The sequence below is a fragment of the Carcharodon carcharias genome, chromosome 22 (assembly GCF_017639515.1).
Source record: "Carcharodon carcharias isolate sCarCar2 chromosome 22, sCarCar2.pri, whole genome shotgun sequence".
NCBI lineage: Eukaryota > Metazoa > Chordata > Chondrichthyes > Lamniformes > Lamnidae > Carcharodon > Carcharodon carcharias.
In genome coordinates, this window is record NC_054488.1 from 67403425 (window position 1) to 67428315 (window position 24891).

The window sequence follows — 24891 nt, forward strand, 5'->3', positions numbered from 1 at the left end:
CTGTCGGGTCAACACTGCTCACAGAAAAAGCCAAAATTCTAGAAGGATGGGCAGAAACCAAATCCTCACTTGGCTTCATCCATCAATGAAAAATCTTGACAAATTCATCACAATGGTTTGACAGTTCCAAGAAGGCTTGCTCGCGTGTTTCCTGAATGGTGGCGAGTCTTCTGACCCATTCCCAGTCACTAATGAAGTTAGACAGGGCTGTGTGCTAGTGCCAACAATCTTCAGCATGTTTTTCTCTGCCATGCTCTCTGATGTCTTCCACTCTGGTGATATTGCCATTGAAATCAGGTACGTATGGGTGGGAAGCTAGGATGGCTCCATTCGAAGGTCAAGTCTTTAAGAAAATACTTCGCAATTTCCTATTTGCCAATGACTGTGCACTAGCTTCCGGTTCAGAGGTGGTGGACAAGCAATGTATCGTTGACTTGTTCTACAATGCATGTGACAACTTTGGCCTTATGATCAGTACAAAGAAAACTGAAGTAACATACCGGCCTGCTCCAGTAAAACTCTATCTTGAGCCCAAGATTCCAGTCCATGGCCAGAAACTCAGCAGTGGAAAGGGTCACTCATCTCAGCTGTACACTTTTCTCAAGCTGTCTACATTGATGATGAGACACAGCAAGAATTGCCAAAGCAAGTGTTGCTTTCGGCAGACTTTGAACATCAGTCTGGAAATGAAGAGGAGGAAGTCTGCCCACCAAACTGAAATTCTACAGAGCTATGTCCTGCCCACTCTGGTACACTGTTCAAATCTCGCATGCCAATGTCAGGCCAAGGAGCTCAACCACTTTCACATCAGCAACTTCAGAAGCTTCTGAAGATCAGATGAGAGGACAAATTACCCTACACGGAGGTGCTCGCCCGAGCGAGCACAACAAACTTCCACACCACAGCTGAGTCGGGCTGGTCATGTAGCTAGGGTGCCCAATAATCACATACATTCCCTCAGTACTGACCCTCTGACAGTGCAGCACTCCCTCAGTACTGACCCTCTGACAGTGCAGCACTCCCTCAGTACTGACCCTCTGACAGTGCAGCACTCCCTCAGTACCGACCTTGTTGTACTTTAACCCTCCTGTATCTGTTGGAAAGGGGCTGCTCCTGCTATGATTTTTCTTTCTCAATGGGGTCCCCAAACTGTGTACAAGGCCCAGAGCCACTTTTCAATCTCTTAATACCTGCAGCCCAATAGAACTGGCAGCAGATGATCCTTTGAGATCTGGCTTGTCAGCCTTGGGACGCTGGGGAAATATGCAGCACAGTTACAGCCTCCAGACCAGCACCCTGTGGGCGAGCTCTATGGCACCCTGTGGGCGAGCTCTATGGCACCCTGTGGGCAAGCTCTCTGGCACCCTGTGGGCAAGCTCTCTGGCACCCTGTGGGCAAGCTCTCTGGCACCCTGTGGGCAAGCTCTCTGGCACCCTGTGGGTGGGTAGCTTAATCTCAGGCAGTTACGTATACATTTGCTGGTTTGTGCCCCAGGCAGCAAAAGCCTTTCAAATGTGGTAGTCCTTACCTGGCTGTGTGAGAGGGGGTAGATACGCACAGTATGATTGACAGGAGGAGAGTTTGGATGAAGAGCTTTTCCGTGAGAGACAGCGAGTTGGTTTGTACTTGGTCACTACAACAGAACAAGGAGCTTGAGTGAGCAGCAACATTGCAGAGAGGTTCTAGCTGCCAAATAGTGACAGGGAATAGGCAATGGGGAGAGAGCGCGCCGGGGAGAGAGAGCGCGGGCGAGCGCCCGGGAGAGAGAGCGCGGGCGAGCGCCGGGGAGAGAGGGGGCGGGCCAGCGCCGGGGAGAGAGGGGGCGGGTCAGCGCCGGGGAGAGAGAGCGCGGGCGAGCGCCGGGGAGAGAGAGGGGGCGGGCGAGCGCCGGGGAGAGAGAGGGCGGGTCAGTGCCGGGGTGAGAGAGGGCGGGTCAGTGCCGGGGTGAGAGAGGGCGGGTCAGTGCCGGGGAGAGAGAGCGCGGGCGAGCGCCGGGGAGAGAGGGGGCGGGTCAGCGCCGGGGAGAGAGGGGGCGGGTCAGCGCCGGGGAGAGAGAGCGCAGGCGAGCGCCGGGGAGAGAGAGCGCGGGCGAGCGCCGGGGAGAGAGAGCGCGGGCGAGCGCCAGGGAGAGAGAGCGCGGGTGAGCGCCGGGGAGAGAGAGGGGGCGGGTCAGTGCCGGGGAGAGAGCGCGGGTGAGCGCCGGGGAGAGAGAGGGCGGGTCAGCGCCGGGGAGAGGGAGGGGGCGGGTCAGCGCTGGGGAGAGAGAGGGCGGGTCAGCGCCGGGGAGAGAGAGCGCGGGCGAGCGCCGGGGAGAGAGAGGGCGCGGGTCAGCGTCGGGGAGTGTCGGGGAGAGTGGGGTGTCTTTATGCCACAAAAAACCTAACACATATTTCAAAAATTTAAATTTAAATCAGTTCCCTTCATTCCTTAAAGGTGAAATACTGCGGATGCTGGAAATCTGAAACAAAAACAGAAAATGCTGGAAAAACTCAGCAGCTCTAACAGCATCTGTAGAGGAAGAGTCTATATGACTTTTTTTCAGAGCTAAAGGGAAGTAAAAATGTGATGAAATTTATACTGTTTAAGGGAGCTGGATAGAAGACCAGTGATAGGTGGGGACAAAGGAGAGTTTGCCAGAGAACTTATGAACAAAAGGACAAAGGGGGTGTTAATGATATTGGTGCTGGCTAAAGGAGGTGCTGATAGTGGTGTTAAGGTCAGAGAGCAGAATGTGATAGTAGCAGGACAAGGGTAAACACGCTGGAAAGAACAACATGAACAAGTGACAGGGGGGCCGTGTGGGGGTGGGGTGTCCGCAAGAATGATCCAGACCTCCGTGTCCTTTGCCATTTCAACACTCCACCCTGCTCTCTTGCCCACATGTCCGTCCTTGACCTGCTGCATTGTTCCAGTGAAGCCCAACGCAAACTGGAGGATCAACACCTCATCTTCCAACTAGGCACTTTACAGCCTTCCAGACTGAATATTGAGTTCAACAATTTTAGACCATGAACTCTCTCCTCCATCCTCACTCCTGTTTTTATCCCCTTTTTTCAATATTCATTTTTATTTTTTATTATTTTTTATCCACTTATTTTTAGTTTTATTTATTTTCACTTTTATTCATTGTTTTATCCCACCTTTTATCCTATTTTCAATCTTTTTCCCCAATACTGTCGCCCCATCCCCGCCCCAGCCCCACCAGAGTCCCCTGTCACTTGTTCATGTTGTTCTTTCCAGAGTGTTTATCCTTGTCCTGCTATTATCACATTCTGCTCTCTGACCTTAACACCACTATCAGCACCTCCTTTAGCCAGCACCAATATCATTAACACCCCCTTTGTCCTTTTGTTCATGAGTTCTCTGGCAAACTCTCCTTTGTCCCCACCTATCACTGGTCTTCTATCCAGCTCCCTTAAACAGTATAAATTTCATCACATTTTTACTTCTCCCTGGCTCAGATGAAGAGTCATATGGACTCAAAACATTAACTCTGTCTTTCTCTCCACAGATGCTGTCAGACCTGCTGAGTTTTTCCAGCATTTTTGGGTTTTTCCCCTTCATTCCTTACTCTTGTCTAATTTTAAGTTACTATGTTTTCAATCTTTCAGGGGGAGAAGTGCAGACATACAGGTATTCTCTCTTTGAAGATTTGGTGTCTGTGAAAGATTGTGGTGCAGGAGTGTCTGAGAAATGGTGTATTCTGTCGGGGGCTCTGCTGAGTTTTGTGCCCATCTATTCCTCTTAAGATTGGACAATATTAGCTTTTTTCCTGTCGAATGCAACATTATAAATCATTATCGGTGCCATGAGCACTGAAATATTGAATAATCTCTGACCTCAAAGGAATGATCAGTTTAGACAATAAAGCTGGTGAAAAACCATTTCAGTGACTATAAAGATGCAAGAAATTCTCCTTTGCTCATTTATTGAAAGGAATGTGTTGAAGGTCAATACCTGCCTCAAGACCATAGAATCTAAGAAATTAGAAAGCAAGCTGCAGAGTAGGTCTGGGCTATTGATAAACAACATATTAAAACTAAACTTATTGTCAAGGGAAGAAGCTTCTTCAATGCACCTTTTAACAGCTGGAATGTCAGACCAAAGAGCTGAGAAAAAGGTATAAAAAGGTGTTGGAATAGGAGCATTGGATTCACCTGATTAAACTGTAAAGCAAGCTCAGACTAATATAGGAGGCGGCTCTCCACATGAAACATACAAGGTTTTTGATCTAAGTGTTGCTGTTAAGTTTAATTATAGTATGTTTAATAATTTGGTGACTCCCTGATATTCAATACTGTGAATCCTTTTATTTCTCAATGGCATCGTGGGTTGGACAATACACGTCACAGCCTTGCCTTGAGGTGAAATACAGAACCTCCTGTAAAATAGGTTTGAATCAATGAGGGGTGCATCCAAATGAATAATCTGCACAAAACAGCTCGAGAGAAGAGTGGTAGCAGGTGTCTGGTTGCTACTTTCTCCCTGAACTTCACACACAACAATAATCTTCTACTGGCTTGTAAATAGTATGCAGGTAGTAATAAAAAGCATGGGTCCTATTAAAGAGAGGTGCAGGGCAAGGCTGTATCAGTGTTCACTAAGAAAGTGGATGATGATAAAATATCAGCAGTAGTGCAGATGAAGAGGTAATGGATGGGGTGAAAATTGATGGGCCGGAGGTAGTGGAAAGGCTGGCAAAGCTTAGAGTGGGTAAGTGGCCTGGTCTGGATGGTTTGCATGCCGGGTTGCCAAAGGAAGTGGAGATAGCGGAAGGACTTGCCATAATCTTCCAATCTCCCCTGGATACGGGAGAGGTGCCAGAGGATTGGAGAATGGCAAATGTGACACCCTTGTTCAAGAAAGGGTGTAAGGACAGTCCGAGTAGCTACAGAGTGGTCAGTGTAACATCAGTGGTGGGTAAGATTTGAGAAACAATAATCAAGGAAAAAAATCAACAGGACATTTGGAGAGGTTTGAGTTCATTAAGGAGAGCCAGCACTGATTTGTAAAAGGTAGATTGTGCTTGACTAATCTCATTGAATGTTTTGATTCAGTAACAGAGAAGGTTGATGAAGGGAATGCAGTGGATGTTGTCTATATGGATTTTAAGAAAGTTTTTGACAAAGTACCAGATAAAACGCTGGTTAACGAAGTTAAGGCTTATGGCGTAGGAGGGTCAATGTCAAATTGGATTAAAGAAATTATTTAAGGACAGAAAACAGTGAGTTGTGGTAAATGGTTAATTTCCAGATGGGAGGATGGTAGGCAGTGGTATTCCCCAAGGATCACTGCTTTTCCTGATATAAATATAAATAACTTAGATATTGGAATACAGAGTAAAATTTCAAAAATTACAGAGAATACTAGATTTGGAGGAGTGGCAAACTGTGAGGATGATATAATCTGACTGCAACAGGACATAGGCTAGGAGAATGGGCAGAGCAGTGGGAGAGGGAGTTTAATACAGAGAAGTATGAGGTGATGCATTTTGGCAGAAGGGATAGGAAGAGGCACAGTTCTAAAGAGCCCACTGGAACAGAGGCACCTGGAGGTGCATATGCATCGAACTTTGAAGGAGGCAGGGTATATTGAGAGAATGGGATCTTGGGCTTCATAAATAGATGTATTGAGCACAAAAGCAGGGAAGTTATACTGAACCTCTATAAAGCTCTGGTGAGACCCTAATTAGAGCATTGCATCTAGTTCTGGCCACCACACCTTAGAAAGGATGTGAGGGTCCTTGAGAAGATGCAGAGGAGGTTTATAGAGTCATAGGGGTCTACAGCACAGAAAAAGGCCCTTCAACCCATCGAGTCTGCGCCGGTCAAACAAGTACCTAACTATTCTAATCCTATTTTCCAGCTCTAGGCCCATAACCTTGTATGCCATGGCATCACAAGTGCACATCCAAATACTTCTTAAATGTTATGAGGGTTTCTACCTCTACCACCCTTTCAGGCAGTGAGTTCCAGATTCCCACCACTCTCTGAGTGAAACTACTCTTCCTCATATCCCCTCTAAACCTCCTGCCCTTTGCCTCAAATCTTTGCCCGCTGGTTATTGATCCCTCCACCAAGGGGAAAAGTTCCTTCCTGTCTACCCTATCTACGCCCATCATAATTTTATACACCTCAATCACAATCCCCCTCAATCTCCTCTGCTCCAGGGAAAATAACCCCAGTTTGTCCAATCTCACCTCATAACTAAAACTCTCCAGCCCAGGCAACATCCTGGTAAATCTCCTCTACACTCTCTCTAGTGCAATCACATCCTTCCTATAATGTGGATTCCAGAACTGCACACAATACTCTAGCTGTGGCCTAACCAGTGTTTTATACAGTTCCAGCATAACTTCCCTGCTCTTATATTCTATGCCTCGGCTAATAAAGGCAAGTATCCCATATGCCTTCTTAACCACCTTATCTACCTGTCCCACTACCTTAAGGGACCGGTGGACATGCACACCAAGGCCCCTCTGATCCTCGGTACTTCCCAGGGTCCTACCATTCATCGTGTATTCCTGTGCCTTGTTTGTCCTTGTTTACGAGAACTGTTCCAGGGGTGAGAGATTTTATTTACAGTAATAGATTGGATAAGCTGGGGTTGCTCTCCTTGGTGCAAAGGAGATTGAGGGGTGGTAGCATAGCAGTTTTGTCACTGGACCTGTATTGCAGAGACCCAGGGTAATACTCTGGGGACCTGGGGTTGAATCCCACCACGGCAGAGGGTGGAATTTGAATTCAATAAAAATCTACAATTCAAAGTCTGATGATGATCATGAAACCATTGCCAATTGTCATAATAACCCATCTGGATCAACTAATGTCCTTTAGGGAAGGAAATCTGCTGTCCTTACCTGGTCTGGCCTACGTGTAACTCCAGACCCACAGCAATGTGGTTGGTTCTTAAATGCCCTCTGAACAAGGGCAATTAGGGATGGGCAATAAATGCTGGCCTAGCGAGTGATGCCCACATCCCATGAACAATAAAAGAAAAATTGACAGAGGTAATGTCAGGCACAGGTAAAGGAGACAAAGAAAAGGATTAGGGGACACAGATTTAAAGTTTTGGGCAAGAGATGCAGGGGGAATGTGAGCTGTAATGGCCTGGAATTCGCTGCCAACCAGGGTGGTGGAAACAGAGACGATCAATGATTTCAAAAAGAGATTGGAAGAATAGCCAAAGAAAATAAACTTGCAGGGATACAGGGATAGAGCCGGGATAGATTGGGGGAATGGGACTGACTGGGTTTCTCTCGAGAGCCAGCATGGACTCAATTGGCCAAATAGTCTCAGCCTATGCCATAAATCTCTAGTAATACATGAATGTGCCTGAAGGTAGATTTTGGATTGAGGAGTGAATGTTGCGGGCAGGTTGGGGGAGGGGGAGGAATGTTGGGTGGGGGGGCAAGTGGGCATGGTGCTGAGCTGCAGACTCATGAGTACAACTTCCAGGTACTGGGGAAAGCAGCTCCAGAACTGGCTGCACAGCAGAATGGCTAAAGCTAAACTCCAAAATAACACAAGGAAATGCTGGACAGTCCCAGTGGGTCCACCACACTCTGAAAGACAAAAGACAAATTGCTATCTGGGATGTCAGTGATGTCAGACTCTGGAGCTTTCAGACCACATACCGTCCTTTCCTCCAATAGATGGCAGCTTACAGTTGATCCTTGGTTTGGGTACCTGTGTGTTAGTGCTGGCCACAACGGAGTCTGTCCACTGCTGGAGAATGAAGAGATATTACAACCAGTTTGCTGGCACTCGGATGAAGATTCCTGGCATTAGGTAGTGGACTCACAGTGCAAAGAGAGAGGTGAGTGTCAATGATCACCTGTATACTGAGCTTGCACATCCAGTCATCACATTATACAAGGGGACATTAGCTGCATGTCCGATGTGTAGTTAAAGGGCTGCTCTCAAATAACTGCTTGTATGGCCAAGGTTAGCACAGAGCTGGGCTAAAATATCTTCAAATATTTTTGGTAAAAGGATTATCAGGAACTCAGATGGGCAAATGGGCTCATATATATGGACATTGTACAAATATGGATACTGTACATTTGGACACTAGATATGTAGATACTGTACATAGTTGAGTTTTACTCTTTCACAGGATGTGGGTGTTGCTGGTCAGATGAGCATTTACTGCGGGAGGCGACGGTATAGTGGTATTGTCACTGGGCTAGTAATCCAGAGACCCAGGGTAATGCCCTGGGGACCTGGGTTCAAATCCCACTCCCCACCCGGCAGATGGTGAAATTTGAATGCAATAAAAATCAGGAATTAAAAGTCTGACAATGACCATGAAACCATTGTCGATTGTTGCAAAAACCCAACTAGTTCACAAAGGGAAGGAAACTTGCCTTCCTTAGCCAGTCTGGCCTACATGTGACTCCAAGCCCACAGCAATGTGGCTGACTCTTAATGCCCTCTGAACAATAAATGCTGGCCTAGCCAGCGACACCCACATCCAATGAATTAAAAAAATCCCTAATAGTCCTAGAGAAGGTGGTGGTGAGCTGCTGCCTTGAACAGGGGCAGTCCATGTGGTGTAGGTTCACCCACACTGCTGTTAGGACAGATGATGCTTTCACGGTAGAGCCCATGTTGTCAGTCTCAGAGGCAGCAGAGTCTAGGGAGAAACATTTGCACACCCAACTCTGTCTCATACTGGAGCAAAGATGGACAACCATCCAGCTTCGGACCCTAAAGTGCAGCAGTCCAGTGTTGGACCCTCTGATGTGACAGTCCAGTGTCTGGCCCTATAGTGCGACGGTCCAATGTCTGACCCTATAGTGCGATGGTCCAGTGTCTGGCCCTATAGTGCGACGGTCCAGTGTCTGGCCCTATAGTGAGATAGTCCAGTGTCTGGCCCAATAGTGCGATAGTGCAGTGTCTGGAACTATAGTGAGATAGTCCAGTGTCTGGCCCAATAGCGAGATAGTCCAGTGTCTGGCCCAATAGCGAGATAGTCCAGTGTCTGGCCCTATAGTGAGATGGTCCAGTGTCTGGCCCTATAGTGCGATGGTCCAGTGTCTGACCCTATAGTGAGAAAGTCCAGTGTCGGGCCCTATAGTGAGAAAGTCCAGTGTCTGGCCCTGTAGTGCGATAGTCCAGTGTCTGGCCATATAGTGAGAAAGTCCAGTGTCTGGCCATATAGTGAGAAAGTCCAGTGTCTGGCCCTATAGTGAGAGAGTCCAGTGTCTGACCCGATAGTGAGATAGACCAGTGTCTGACCCGATAGTGAGATAGTCCAGTGTCTGGCCCTATAGTGAGAAGGTCCAGTGTCTGGCCCTATAGTGAGAAAGTCCAGTGTCTGACCCTATAGTGAGAAAGTCCAGTGTCTGACCCTATAGTGAGAAAGTCCAGTGTCTGGCCCTATAGTGCGATGGTCCAGTGTCTGGCCCTATAGTGAGAAAGTCCAGTGTCAGGCCCTATAGTGAGAAAGTCCAGTGTCTGGCCCTATAGTGAGAAAGTCCAGTGTCTGGCCCTATAGTGAGAAAGTCCAGTGTCTGGCCCTATAGTGAGAAAGTCCAGTGTCTGGCCCTATAGTGGGAAAGTCCAGTTTCTGGCCCTATAGTGAGAAAGTCCAGTGTCTGGCCCTATAGTGAGAAAGTCCAGTGTCTGGCCCTATAGTGAGAAAGTCCAGTGTCTGGCCCTATAGTGAGAAAGTCCAGTGTCTGGCCCTATAGTGAGAAAGTCCAGTGTCTGGCCCTATAGTGAGAAAGTCCAGTGTCTGGCTCTATAGTGCGATAGTCCAGTGTCTGGCCCTATAGTGCGATAGTCCAGTGTCTGGCCCTATAGTGCGATAGTCCAGTGTCTGGCCCTATAGTGAGATAGTCCAGTGTCTGGCCGTATAGTGAGAAAGTCCAGTGTCTGGCCCTATAGTGAAAAAGTCCAGTGTCTGGCCCAATAGTGAGAAAGTCCAGTGTCTGGCCCTATAGTGAGAAAGTCCAGTGCCTGGCCCTATAGTGAGAAAGTCCAGTGCCTGGCCCTATAGTGAGAAAGTCCAGTGTCTGGCCCTATAGTGAGAAAGTCCAGTGTCTGCCCCTATAGCGAGAAAGTCCAGTGTCTGGTCCTATAGTGAGAACGTCCAGTGTCCGGCCCTATAGTGAGAAAGTCCAGTGTCTGGCCCTCAAGTGAGAAAGTCCAGTGTCTGGCCCTATAGTGCGATGGTCCAGTGTCTGGCCCTGTAGTGCAATGGTCCAGTGTCTGACCCTATAGTGCGATGCTCCAGTGTCTGGCCCTATAGTGAGAACGTCCAGTGTCCGGCCCTATAGTGAAAAAGTCCAGTGTCTGGCCCTATAGTGAGATAGTCCAGTGTCTGGCCCTATAGTGAGATAGTCCAGTGTCTGGCCCTATAGTGAGAGAGTCAAGTGTCTGGCCCTATAGTGAGAGAGTCCAGTGTCTGGCCCTATAGTGAGAGAGTCCAGTGTCTGGCCCTATAGTGACAGAGTCCAGTGTCTGGCCCTATAGTGAGAAAGTCCAGTGTCTGGCCCTATAGTGAGAAAGTCCAGTGTCTGGCCCTATAGTGAGAAAGTCCAGTGTCTGGCCCTATAGTGAGAAAGTCCAGTGTCTGGCCCTATAGTGCGATGGTCCAGTGTCTGGCCCTATAGTGAGATAGTCCAGTGTCTGGCCCTATAGTGAGATAGTCCAGTGTCTGGCCCTATAGTGAGATAGTCCAGTGTCTGGCCCAATAGTGAGAAAGTCCAGTGTCTGGCCCAATAGTGTGATGGTCCAGTGTCTGGCCCTATAGCGAGAAAGTCCAGTGTCTGGCCCTATAGTGAGAAAGTCCAGTGTCTGGCCCTATAGTGAGAAAGTCCAGTGTCTGGCCCTATAGTTTGATGGTCCAGTGTCTGGCCCTATAGTGAGATAGTCCAGTGTCTGGCCCTATAGTGAGAAAGTCCAGTGTCTGGCCCTATAGTGAGATAGTCCAGTGTCTGGCCCTATAGTGAGAAAGTCCAGTGTCTGGCCCTATAGTGAGAAAGTCCAGTGTCTGACCCTATAGTGAGATAGTCCAGTGTCTGGCCCTATAGAAAGAAAGTGCAGTGTCTGACCCTATAGTGAGAAAGTCCAGTGTCAGGCCCTATAGTGAGATAGTCCAGTGTCTGGCCCTATAGTGAGAAAGTCCAGTGTCTGGACCTGTAGTGAGAAAGTCCAGTGGCTGGCCCTATAGTGAGATAGTCCAGTGTCTGACCCTATAGTGAGATAGTCCAGTGTCAGGCCCTATAGTGAGATAGTCCAGTGTCTGGCCCTATAGGGCGATGGTCCAGTGTCTGACCCTATAGTGCGATGGTCCAGTGTCTGGCCCGATAATGCGATGGTCCAGTGTCAGGCCCTATAGTGCGATGGTCCAGTGTCTGGCTCCATAGTGCGTTGGTCCAGTGTCTGGCTCTATAGTGCGATGGTCCAGTGTCTGGCCCTATAGTGCGATGGTCCAGTGTCTGGCCCTATAGTGCGATGGTCCAGTGTCTGGCCCTATAGTGCGATGGTCCAGTGTCTGGCCCTATAGTGCGATGGTCCAGTGTCTGGGCTTATAGTGAGATAGTCCAGTGTCTGGCCCTATAGTGAGAAAGTCCAGTGTCTGGCCCTATAGTGCGATGGTCCAGGGTCTCGCCCTATAGTGAGAAAGTCCAGTGTCTGGCCCTATAGTGAGATAGTCCAGTGTCTGGCCCTATAGTGAGATAGTCCAGTGTCTGGCCCTATAGTGAGATAGTCCAGTGTCTGGCCCTATAGTGAGAAAGTCCAGTGTCTGGCCCTATAGTGAGAAAGTCCAGTGTTTGGCCCTATAGTGCGATGGTCCAGTGTCTGGCCCTATAGTGAGATAGTCCAGTGTCTGGCCCTATAGTGAGATAGTCCAGTGTCTGGCCCTATAGTGAGAAAGTCCAGTGTCTGGCCCGATAGTGAGAAAGTCCAGTGTCTGGCCCTATAGTGAGATAGTCCAGTGTCTGGCCCTATAGTGAGATAGTCCAGTGTCTGGCCCTATAGTGAGATAGTCCAGTGTCTGGCCCTATAGTGAGAAAGTCCAGTGTCTGGCCCTATAGTGAGAAAGTCCAGTGTCTGGCCCTATAGTGAGAAAGTCCAGTGTCTGGCCCTATAGTGAGATAGTCCAGTGTCTGGCCCTATAGTGAGAAAGTGCAGTGTCTGACCCTATAGTGAGAAAGTCCAGTGTCAGGCCCTATAGTGAGATAGTCCAGTGTCTGGCCCTATAGTGAGAAAGTCCAGTGTCTGGACCTGTAGTCAGAAAGTCCAGTGTCTGACCCTATTGTGAGATGGTCCAGTGTCTGGCCCTATAGGGCGATGGTCCAGTGTCTGACCCTATAGTGCGATGGTCCAGTGTCTGGCCCGATTATGCGATGGTCCAGTGTCAGGCCCTATAGTGCGATGGTCCAGTGTCTGGCTCTATAGTGCGTTGGTCCAGTGTCTGGCCCTATAGTGCGATGGTCCAGTGTCTGGCCCTATAGTGCGATGGTCCAGTGTCTGGCCCTATAGTGCGATGGTCCAGTGTCTGGCCCTATAGTGCGATGGTCCAGTGTCTGGCCCTAGGTGCGATGGTCCAGTGTCTGGGCTTATAGTGAGATAGTCCAGTGTCTGGCCCTATAGTGAGAAAGTCCAGTGTCTGGCCCTATAGTGAGATAGTCCAGTGTCTGGCCCTATAGTGAGATAGTCCAGTGTCTGGCCCTATAGTGAGATAGTCCAGTGTCTGGCCCTATAGTGAGATAGTCCAGTGTCTGGCCCTATAGTGAGAAAGTCCAGTGTCTGGCCCTATAGTGAGAAAGTCCAGTGTCTGGCCCTATAGTGAGAAAGTCCAGTGTCTGGCCCTATAGTGCGATGGTCCAGTGTCTGGCCCTATAGTGAGATAGTCCACTGTCTGGCCCTATAGTGAGATAGTCCAGTGTCTGGCCCTATAGTGAGATAGTCCAGTGTCTGGCCCAATAGTGAGAAAGTCCAGTGTCTGGCCCAATAGTGTGATGGTCCAGTGTCTGGCCCTATAGCGAGAAAGTCCAGTGTCTGGCCCTATAGTGAGAAAGTCCAGTGTCTGGCCCTATAGTGAGAAAGTCAAGTGTCTGACCCTATAGTGAGAAAGTCTAGTGACTGGCCCTATAGTGAGAAAGTCCAGTGTCTGGCCCTATAGTGAGAAAGTCCAGTGTCTGACCCTATAGTGAGAAAGTCCAGTGTCTGGCCCTATAGTGAGGAAGTCCAGTGTCTGGCCCTATAGTGAGAAAGTCCAGTGTATGGCCCTATAGTGAGATAGTCCAGTGTCTGACCCTATAGTGAGAAAGTCCAGTGTCTGGCCCTATAGTGAGGAAGTCCAGTGTCTGGCCCTATAGTGAGAAACTCCAGTGTCTGGCCCTATAGTGAGAAAGTCCAGTGTCTGGCCCTATAGTGAGATAGTCCAGTGTCTGGCCCTATAGTGAGATAGTCCAGTGTCTGGCCCTATAGTGAGAAAGTCCAGTGTCTGGCCCTATAGTGAGAAAGTCCAGTGTCTGACCCTATAGTGAGAAAGTCCAGTGTCAGGCCCTATAGTGAGATAGTCCAGTGTCTGGCCCTATAGTGAGAAAGTCCAGTGTCTGGACCTGTAGTGAGAAAGTCCAGTGGCTGGCCCTATAGTGAGATAGTCCAGTGTCTGACCCTATAGTGAGATAGTCCAGTGTCTGGCCCTATAGGGCGATGGTCCAGTGTCTGACCCTATAGTGCGATGGTCCAGTGTCTGGCCTGATAATGCGATGGTCCAGTGTCAGGCCCTATAGTGCGATGGTCCAGTGTCTGGCTCTATAGTGCGTTGGTCCAGTGTCTGGCTCTATAGTGCGATGGTCCAGTGTCTGGCCCTATAGTGCGATGGTCCAGTGTCTGGCCCTATAGTGCGATGGTCCAGTGTCTGGCCCTATAGTGCGTTGGTCCAGTGTCTGGCTCTATAGTGCGATGGTCCAGTGTCTGGCCCTATAGTGCGATGGTCCAGTGTCTGGCCCTATAGTGCGATGGTCCAGTGTCTGGCCCTATAGTGCGATTGTCCAGTGTCTGGCCCTATAGTGCGATGGTCCAGTGTCTGGGCATATAGTGAGATAGTCCAGTGTCTGGCCCTATAGTGAGAAAGTCCAGTGTCTGGCACTATAGTGCGATGGTCTAGGGTCTCGCCCTATAATGAGAAAGTCCAGTGTCTGGCCCTATAGTGAGAAAGTCCAGTGTCTGGCCCTATAGTGAGATAGTCCAGTGTCTGGCCCTATAGTGAGATAGTCCAGTGTCTGGCCCTATAGTGAGATAGTCCAGTGTCTGGCCCTATAGTGAGAAAGTCCAGTGTCTGGCCCTATAGTGAGAAAGTCCAGTGTTTGGCCCTATAGTGCGATGGTCCAGTGTCTGGCCCTATAGTGAGATAGTCCAGTGTCTGGCCCTATAGTGAGATAGTCCAGTGTCTGGCCCTATAGTGAGAAAGTCCAGTGTCTGGCCCTATAGTGAGAAAGTCCAGTGTCTGGCCCTATAGTGAGATAGTCCAGTGTCTGGCCCTATAGTGAGATAGTCCAGTGTCTGGCCCTATAGTGAGAAAGTCCAGTGTCTGGCCCTATAGTGAGAAAGTCCAGTGTCTGGCCCTATAGTGAGATAGTCCAGTGTCTGGCCCTATAGTGAGAAAGTGCAGTGTCTGACCCTATAGTGAGAAAGTCCAGTGTCAGGCCCTATAGTGAGATAGTCCAGTGTCTGGCCCTATAGTGAGAAAGTCCAGTGTCTGGACCTGTAGTGAGAAAGTCCAGTGGCTGGCCCTATAGTGAGATAGTCCAGTGTCTGACCCTATTGTGAGATGGTCCAGTGTCTGGCCCTATAGGGCGATGGTCCAGTGTCTGACCCTATAGTGCGATGGTCCAGTGTCTGGCCCGATAATGCGATGGTCCAGTGTCAGGCCCTATAGTGCGATGGTCCAGTGTCTGGCTCTATAGTGCGTTGGTCCAGTGTCTGGCTCTATAGTGCGATGGTCCAGTGTCTGGCCCTATAGTGCGATGGTCCAGTGTCTGGCCCTAAAGTGCGATGGTCCAGTGTCTGGCCCTATAGTGCGATGGTCCAGTGTCTGGGCTTATAGTGAGATAGTCCAGTGTCTGGCCCTATAATGAGAAAGTCCAGTGTCTGGCCCTATAGTGAGATAGTCCAGGGTCTCGCCCTATAGTGAGATAGTCCAGTGTCTGGCCCTATAGTGAGATAGTCCAGTGTCTGGCCCTATAGTGAGAAAGTCCAGTGTCTGGCCCTATAGTGAGAAAGTCCAGTGTCTGGCCCTATAGTGAGAAAGTCCAGTGTCTGGCCCTATAGTGCGATGGTCCAGTGTCTGGCCCTATAGTGAGATAGTCCAGTGTCTGGCCCTATAGTGAGATAGTCCAGTGTCTGGCCCTATAGTGAGATAGTCCAGTGTCTGGCCCAATAGTGAGAAAGTCCAGTGTCTGGCCCAATAGTGTGATGGTCCAGTGTCTGGCCCTATAGCGAGAAAGTCCAGTGTCTGGCCCTATAGTGAGAAAGTCCAGTGTCTGGCCCTATAGTGAGAAAGTCAAGTGTCTGACCCTATAGTGAGAAAGTCCAGTGACTGGCCCTATAGTGAGAAAGTCCAGTGTCTGGCCCTATAGTGAGAAAGTCCAGTGTCTGACCCTATAGTGAGAAAGTCCAGTGTCTGGCCCTATAGTGAGAAAGTCCAGTGTCTGGCCCTATAGTGAGAAAGTCCAGTGTATGGCCCTATAGTGAGATAGTCCAGTGTCTGACCCTATAGTGAGAAAGTCCAGTGTCTGGCCCTATAGTGAGAAAGTCCAGTGTCTGGCCCTATAGTGAGAAAGTCCAGTGTCTGGCCCTATAGTGAGAAAGTCCAGTGTCTGGCCCTATAGTGAGAAAGTCCAGTGTCTGGCCCTATAGTGAGATAGTCCAGTGTCTGGCCCTATAGTGAGATAGTCCAGTGTCTGGCCCTATAGTGAGAAAGTCCAGTGTCTGGCCCTATAGTGAGAAAGTCCAGTGTCTGACCCTATAGTGAGAAAGTCCAGTGTCAGGCCCTATAGTGAGATAGTCCAGTGTCTGGCCCTATAGTGAGAAAGTCCAGTGTCTGGACCTGTAGTGAGAAAGTCCAGTGGCTGGCCCTATAGTGAGATAGTCCAGTGTCTGACCCTATAGTGAGATAGTCCAGTGTCTGGCCCTATAGGGCGATGGTCCAGTGTCTGACCCTATAGTGCGATGGTCCAGTGTCTGGCCTGATAATGCGATGGTCCAGTGTCAGGCCCTATAGTGCGATGGTCCAGTGTCTGGCTCTATAGTGCGTTGGTCCAGTGTCTGGCTCTATAGTGCGATGGTCCAGTGTCTGGCCCTATAGTGCGATGGTCCAGTGTCTGGCCCTATAGTGCGATGGTCCAGTGTCTGGCCCTATAGTGCGATGGTCCAGTGTCTGGCCCTATAGTGCGATGGTCCAGTGTCTGGCCCTATAGTGCGATGGTCCAGTGTCTGGGCTTATAGTGAGATAGTCCAGTGTCTGGCCCTATAGTGAGAAAGTCCAGTGTCTGGCCCTATAGTGCGATGGTCCAGGGTCTCGCCCTATAGTGAGAAAGTCCAGTGTCTGGCCCTATAGTGAGAAAGTCCAGTGTCTGGCCCTATAGTGAGATAGTCCAGTGTCTGACCCTATAGTGAGATAGTCCAGTGTCTGGCCCTATAGTGAGATAGTCCAGTGTCTGGCCCTATAGTGAGATAGTCCAGTGTCTGGCCCTATAGTGAGAAAATCCAGTGTCTGGCCCTATAGTGAGAAAGTCCAGTGTCTGGCCCTATAGTGCGATGGTCCAGTGTCAGGCCCTATAGTGAGAAAGTCCAGTGTCTGGCCCAATAGTGAGAAAGTCCAGTGTCTGGCCCTATACTGAGATAGTGCAGTGTTTGGCCCTATAGTGAGAAAGTCCAGTGTCTGGCCCTATAGTGAGAAAGTCCAGTGTCTGGCCCTATAGTGAGATAGTCCAGTGTCTGGCCCTATAGTGAGATAGTCCAGTGTCTGGCCCTATAGTGAGAAAGTCCAGTGTCTGGCCCTATAGTGAAATAGTCCAGTGTCTGACCCTATAGTGAGATGGTCCAGTGTCTGGCCCTATAGTGAGAAAGTCCAGTGTCTGGCCCTATAGTGCGATGGTCCAGTGTCTGGCCCTATAGTGAGAAAGTCCAGTGTCTGGCCCTATAGTGAGAAAGTCCAGTGTCTGGCCCTATAGTGAGATAGTCCAGTGTCTGGCCCTATAGTGAGATAGTCCAGTGTCTGGCCCTATAGTGGGAAAGTCCAGTGTCTGGCCCTATAGTGAGATGGTCCAGTGTCTGGCCCTATAGTGAGATAGTCGAGTGTCTGGCACTATAGTGAGAAAGTCCAGTGTCTGGCCCTATAGTGAGAGAGTCCAGTGTCAGACCCTATAGTGAGAAAGTCCAGTGTCTGGCACTATAGTGAGAAAGTCCAGTGTCTGGCCCTATAGTGAGATGGTCCAGTGTCTGACCCTATAGTGAGAGAGTCCAGTGTCTGGCCCTATAGTGAGAGAGTCCAGTGTCTGGCCCTATAGTGACAGAGTCCAGTGTCTGGCCCTATAGTGACAGAGTCCAGTGTCTGGCACTATAGTGACAGAGTCCAGTGTCTGGCACTATAGTGACAGAGTCCAGTGTCTGGCACTATAGTGACAGAGTCCAGTGTCTGGCACTATAGTGACAGAGTCCAGTGTCTGGCACTATAGTGACAGAGTCCAGTGTCTGGCACTATAGTGACAGAGTCCAGTGTCTGGCACTATAGTGACAGAGTCCAGTGTCTGGCACTATAGTGACAGAGTCCAGTGTCTGGCACTATAGTGACAGAGTCCAGTGTCTGGCCCTATAGTGACAGAGTCCAGTGTCTGGCCCTATAGTGAGAGAGTCCAGTGTCTGGCCCTATAGTGAGACGAGTCCAGTGTCTGGCCCTATAGTGAGAGAGTCCAGTGTCTGGCCCTATAGTGAGACGGTCCAGTGTCTGGCCCTATAGTGAGATAGTCCAGTGTCTGGCCCTATAGTGAGAGAGTCCAGTGTCTGGCCCTATAGTGACAGAGTCCAGTGTCTGGCCCTATAGTGACAGAGTCCAGTGTCTGGCACTATAGTGACAGAGTCCAGTGTCTGGCCCTATAGTGACAGAGTCCAGTGTCTGGCCCTATAGTGACAGAGTCCAGTGTCTGGCCCTATAGTGACAGAGTCCAGTGTCTGGCCCTATAGTGAGACGGTCCAGTGTCTGGCCCTATAGTGAGAACGTCCAGTGTCTGGCCCTATAGTGAGAACGCCCAGTGTCTGGCCCTATAGTGAGAACGTCCAGTGTCTGGCCCTATAGTGAGAACGTCCAGTGTCTGGCCCTATAGTGAGAATGTCCAGTGTCTGGCCCTATAGTGAGAAAGTCCAGTGTCTGGCCCTATAGTGAGAAAGTCCAGTGTCTGGCCCTATAGTGTGATGGTCCAGTGTCTGGCCCTGTAGTGCGATGGTCCAGTGTCTGAGCCTATAGTGAGATGGTCCAGTGTCTGGCCCTATAGTGAGATGGTCCAGTGTCTGGCCCTATAGTGAGAAAGTCCAGTGTCTGGCCCTATAGTGAGAAAGTCCAGTGTCTGGCCCTATAGTGAGAAAGTCCAGTGTCTGGCCCTATAGTGAGAAAGTCCAGTGTCTGGCCCTATAGTGAGATGGTCCAGTGTCTGACCCTATAGCGCGATGGTCCAGTGTCTGACCCTATAGTGCAATGGTCCAGTGTCTGGCCTGATAATGCGATGGTCCAGTGTCAGGCCCTATAGTGCGATGGTCCAGTGTCTGGCTCTATAGTGCGTTGGTCCAGTGTCTGGCTCTATAGTGCGATGGTCCAGTGTCTGGCCCTATAGTGCGATGGTCCAGTGTCTGGCCCTATAGTGCGATGGTCCAGTGTCTGGCCCTATAGTGCGTTGGTCCAGTGTCTGGCTCTATAGTGCGATGGTCCAGTGTCTGGCACTATAGTGCGATGGTCCAGTGTCTGGCCCTATAGTGCGATGGTCCAGTGTCTGGCCCTATAGTGCGATGGTCCAGTGTCTGGCCCTATAGTGCGATGGTCCAGTGTCTGGGCATATAGTGAGATAGTCCAGTGTCTGGCCCTATAGTGAGAAAGTCCAGTGTCTGGCCCTATAGTGCGATGGTCCAGGGTCTCGCCCTATAATGAGAAAGTCCAGTGTCTGGCCCTATAGTGAGAAAGTCCAGTGTCTGGCCCTATAGTGAGATAGTCCAGTGTCTGGCCCTATAGTGAGATAGTCCAGTGTCTGGCCCTATAGTGGGAAAGTCCAGTGTCTGGCCCTATAGTGAGATGGTCCAGTGTCTGGCCCTATAGTGAGATAGTCGAGTGTCTGGCACTATAGTGAGAAAGTCCAGTGTCTGGCCCTATAGTGAGAGAGTCCAGTGTCAGACCCTATAGTGAGAAAGTCCAGTGTCTGGCACTATAGTGAGAAAGTCCAGTGTCTGGCACTATAGTGAGAAAGTCCAGTGTCTGGCCCTATAGTGACAGAGTCCAGTGTCTGGCCCTATAGTGACAGAGTCCAGTGTCTGGCCCTATAGTGACAGAGTCCAGTGTCTGGCACTATAGTGACAGAGTCCAGTGTCTGGCACTATAGTGACAGAGTCCAGTGTCTGGCACTATAGTGACAGAGTCCAGTGTCTGGCACTATAGTGACAGAGTCCAGTGTCTGGCACTATAGTGACAGAGTCCAGTGTCTGGCACTATAGTGACAGAGTCCAGTGTCTGGCACTATAGTGACAGAGTCCAGTGTCTGGCACTATAGTGACAGAGTGCAGTGTCTGGCACTATAGTGACAGAGTCCAGTGTCTGGCACTATAGTGACAGAGTCCAGTGTCTGGCCCTATAGTGACAGAGTCCAGTGTCTGGCCCTATAGTGAGAGAGTCCAGTGTCTGGCCCTATAGTGACAGAGTCCAGTGTCTGGCCCTATAGTGAGACGGTCCAGTGTCTGGCCCTATAGTGAGACGGTCCAGTGTCTGACCCTATAGTGAGATAGTCCAGTGTCTGGCCCTATAGTGAGAGAGTCCAGTGTCTGGCCCTATAGTGACAGATTCCAGTGTCTGGCCCTATAGTGACAGAGTCCAGTGTCTGGCACTATAGTGACAGAGTCCAGTGTCTGGCCCTATAGTGACAGAGTCCAGTGACTGGCCCTATAGTGACAGAGTCCAGTGTCTGGCCCTATAGTGACAGAGTCCAGTGTCTGGCCCTATAGTGAGACGGTCCAGTGTCTGGCCCTATAGTGAGAACGTCCAGTGTCTGGCCCTATAGTGAGAACGCCCAGTGTCTGGCCCTATAGTGAGAACGCCCAGTGTCTGGCCCTATAGTGAGAACGCCCAGTGTCTGGCCCTATAGTGAGAACGCCCAGTGTCTGGCCCTATAGTGAGAACGCCCAGTGTCTGGCCCTATAGTGAGAACGTCCAGTGTCTGGCCCTATAGTGAGAACGTCCAGTGTCTGGCCCTATAGTGAGAACGTCCAGTGTCTGGCCCTATAGTGAGAAAGTCCAGTGTCTGGCCCTATAGTGAGAAAGTCCAGTGTCTGGCCCTATAGTGTGATGGTCCAGTGTCTGGCCCTGTAGTGCGATGGTCCAGTGTCTGAGCCTATAGTGAGATGGTCCAGTGTCTGGCCCTATAGTGAGATGTCCAGTGTCTGGCCCTATAGTGAGAAACTCCAGTGTCTGGCCCTATAGTGAGAAAGTCCAGTGTCTGGCCATATAGTGAGAAAGTCCAGTGTCTGGCCCTATAGTGAGATGGTCCAGTGTCTGACCCTATAGCGCGATGGTCCAGTGTCTGTCCCTATAATGCGATAGTCCAGTGTCTGGCCCTATAGTGAGATAGTCCAGTGTCTGGCCCTATAGTAAGATAGTCCAGTGTCTGGCACTATAGTGACAGAGTCCAGTGTCTGGCACGATAGTGACAGAGTCCAGTGTCTGGCACTATAGTGACAGAGTCCAGTGTCTGGCACTATAGTGACAGAGTCCAGTGTCTGGCACTATAGTGACAGAGTCCAGTGTCTGGCACTATAGTGACAGAGTCCAGTGTCTGGCACTATAGTGACAGAGTCCAGTGTCTGGCACTATAGTGACAGAGTCCAGTGTCTGGCACTATAGTGACAGAGTCCAGTGTCTGGCCCTATAGTGACAGAGTCCAGTGTCTGGCCCTATAGTGAGAGAGTCCAGTGTCTGGCCCTATAGTGACAGAGTCCAGTGTCTGGCCCTATAGTGAGACGGTCCAGTGTCTGGCCCTATAGTGAGATGGTCCAGTGTCTGACCCTATAGTGAGATAGTCCAGTGTCTGGCCCTATAGTGAGAGAGTCCAGTGTCTGGCCCTATAGTGACAGAGTCCAGTGTCTGGCCCTATAGTGACAGAGTCCAGTGTCTGGCACTATAGTGACAGAGTCCAGTGTCGGGCCCTATAGTGACAGAGTCCAGTGTCTGGCCCTATAGTGAGACGGTCCAGTGTCTGGCCCTATAGTGAGACGGTCCAGTGTCTGGCCCTATAGTGAGACGGTCCAGTGTCTGGCCCTATAGTGAGAACGTCCAGTGTCTGGCCCTATAGTGAGAACGTCCAGTGTCTGGCCCTATAGTGAGAACGCCCAGTGTCTGGCCCTATAGTGAGAACGCCCAGTGTCTGGCCCTATAGTGAGAACGCCCAGTGTCTGGCCCTATAGTGAGAACGCCCAGTGTCTGGCCCTATAGTGAGAACGCCCAGTGTCTGGCCCTATAGTGAGAACGTCCAGTGTCTGGCCCTATAGTGAGAACGTCCAGTGTCTGGCCCTATAGTGAGAACGTCCAGTGTCTGGCCCTATAGTGAGAAAGTCCAGTGTCTGGCCCTATAGTGAGAAAGTCCAGTGTCTGGCCCTATAGTGTGATGGTCCAGTGTCTGGCCCTGTAGTGCGATGGTCCAGTGTCTGAGCCTATAGTGAGATGGTCCAGTGTCTGGCCCTATAGTGAGATGGTCCAGTGTCTGGCCCTATAGTGAGAAAGTCCAGTGTCTGGCCCTATAGTGAGAAAGTCCAGTGTCTGGCCCTATAGTGAGAAAGTCCAGTGTCTGGCCCTATAGTGAGATGGTCCAGTGTCTGACCCTATAGCGCGATGGTCCAGTGTCTGTCCCTATAATGCGATAGTCCAGTGTCTGGCCCTATAGTGAGATAGTCCAGTGTCTGGCCCTATAGTAAGATAGTCCAGTGTCTGGCCCTATAGTGAGATAGTCCAGTGTCTGGCCCTATAGTGAGAAAGTCCAGTGTCTGGCCCTATAGTGAGAAAGTCCAGTGTCTGACCCTATAGTGAGAAAGTCCAGTGTCAGGCCCTTTAGTGAGATAGTCCAGTGTCTGGCCCTATAGTGAGAAAGTCCAGTGTCTGGACCTGTAGTGAGAAAGTCCAGTGGCTGGCCCTATAGTGAGATAGTCCAGTGTCTGACCCTATAGTGAGATAGTCCAGTGTCTGGCCCTATAGGGCGATGGTCCAGTGTCTGACCCTATAGTGCGATGGTCCAGTGTCTGGCCTGATAATGCGATGGTCCAGTGTCAGGCCCTATAGTGCGATGGTCCAGTGTCTGGCTCTATAGTGCGTTGGTCCAGTGTCTGGCTCTATAGTGCGATGGTCCAGTGTCTGGCCCTATAGTGCGATGGTCCAGTGTCTGGCCCTATAGTGCGATGGTCCAGTGTCTGGCCCTATAGTGCGTTGGTCCAGTGTCTGGCTCTATAGTGCGATGGTCCAGTGTCTGGCCCTATAGTGCGATGGTCCAGTGTCTGGCCCTATAGTGCGATGGTCCAGTGTCTGGCCCTATAGTGCGATGGTCCAGTGTCTGGCCCTATAGTGCGATGGTCCAGTGTCTGGGCATATAGTGAGATATTCCAGTGTCTGGCCCTATAGTGAGAAAGTCCAGTGTCTGGCCCTATAGTGAGAAAGTCCAGTGTCTGGCCCTATAGTGAGATAGTCCAGTGTCTGGCCCTATAGTGAGATAGTCCAGTGTCTGGCCCTATAGTGAGATAGTCCAGTGTCTGGCCCTATAGTGAGAAAGTCCAGTGTCTGGCCCTATAGTGAGAAAGTCCAGTGTTTGGCCCTATAGTGCGATGGTCCAGTGTCTGGCCCTATAGTGAGAAAGTCCAGTGTCTGGCCCTATAGTGAGAAAGTCCAGTGTCTGGCCCTATAGTGAGATAGTCCAGTGTCTGGCCCTATAGTGAGATAGTCCAGTGTCTGGCCCTATAGTGAGAAAGTGCAGTGTCTGACCCTATAGTGAGAAAGTCCAGTGTCAGGCCCTATAGTGAGATAGTCCAGTGTCTGGCCCTATAGTGAGAAAGTCCAGTGTCTGGACCTGTAGTGAGAAAGTCCAGTGGCTGGCCCTATAGTGAGATAGTCCAGTGTCTGACCCTATTGTGAGATGGTCCAGTGTCCGGCCCTATAGGGCGATGGTCCAGTGTCTGACCCTATAGTGCGATGGTCCAGTGTCTGGCCCGATAATGCGATGGTCCAGTGTCAGGCCCTATAGTGCGATGGTCCAGTGTCTGGCTCTACAGTGCGTTGGTCCAGTGTCTGGCTCTATAGTGCGATGGTCCAGTGTCTGGCCCTATAGTGCGATGGTCCAGTGTCTGGCCCTATAGTGCGACGGTCCAGTGTCTGGCCCTATAGTGAGATAGTCCAGTGTCTGGCCCAATAGTGCGATAGTGCAGTGCCTGGAACTATAGTGAGATAGTCCAGTGTCTGGCCCAATAGTGAGATAGTCCAGTGTCTGGCCCTATAGAGAGATGGTCCAGTGTCTGGCCCAAAAGTGCGATGGTCCAGTGTCTGGGCTTATAGTGAGATAGTCCAGTGTCTGGCCCTATAGTGAGAAAGTCCAGTGTCTGGCCCTATAGTGCGATGGTCCAGGGTCTCGCCCTATAGTGAGAAAGTCCAGTGTCTGGCCCTATAGTGAGAAAGTCCAGTGTCTGGCCCTATAGTGAGATAGTCCAGTGTCTGGCCCTATAGTGAGATAGTCCAGTGTCTGGCCCTATAGTGAGATAGTCCAGTGTCTGGCCCTATAGTGAGATAGTCCAGTGTCTGGCCCTATAGTGAGATAGTCCAGTGTCTGGCCCTATAGTGACATAGTCCAGTGTCTGGCCCTATAGTGAGAAAGTCCAGTGTCTGGCCCTATAGTGAGAAAGTCCAGTGTCTGGCCCTATAGTGAGAAAGTCCAGTGTCTGGCCCTATAGAGCAATGGTCCAGTGTCTGGCCCTATAGTGAGATAGTCCAGTGTCTGGCCCTATAGTGAGATAGTCCAGTGTCTGGCCCTATAGTGAGATAGTCCAGTGTCTGGCCCTATAGTGAGAAAGTCCAGTGTCTGGCCCAATAGTGTGATGGTCCAGTGTCTGGCCCTATAGCGAGAAAGTCCAGTGTCTGGCCCTATAGTGAGAAAGTCCAGTGTCTGGCCCTATAGTGAGATAGTCCAGTGTCTGGCCCTATAGTGAGATAGTCCAGTGTCTGGCCCTATAGTGAGAAAGTCCAGTGTCTGGCCCTATAGTGAGAAAGTCCAGTGTCTGACCCTATAGTGAGAAAGTCCAGTGTCAGGCCCTATAGTGAGATAGTCCAGTGTCTGGCCCTATAGTGAGAAAGTCCAGTGTCTGGACCTGTAGTGAGAAAGTCCAGTGGCTGGCCCTATAGTGAGATAGTCCAGTGTCTGACCCTATAGTGAGATAGTCCAGTGTCTGGCCCTATAGGGCGATGGTCCAGTGTCTGACCCTATAGTGCGATGGTCCAGTGTCTGGCCTGATAATGCGATGGTCCAGTGTCAGGCCCTATAGTGCGATGGTCCAGTGTCTGGCTCTATAGTGCGTTGGTCCAGTGTCTGGCTCTATAGTGCGATGGTCCAGTGTCTGGCCCTATAGTGCGATGGTCCAGTGTCTG

General features: G+C 50.3%; 1 protein-coding gene across 1 annotated transcript in view; it reads right to left on the bottom strand.

The window, feature by feature from the left end:
- The window catches only part of LOC121293973, a 217818-nt gene that overhangs the window by 3445 nt on the left and 189482 nt on the right, over positions 1 to 24891 (bottom strand). The window contains exons 17-18 of the mRNA XM_041217474.1: positions 7637 to 7727; positions 1529 to 1633 (exon numbers count right to left, since the gene is read on the bottom strand). Coding sequence (XP_041073408.1) covers positions 1529 to 1633; positions 7637 to 7727 — 196 coding nt within the window. The remainder of the gene's footprint in view (positions 1 to 1528; positions 1634 to 7636; positions 7728 to 24891) is intronic.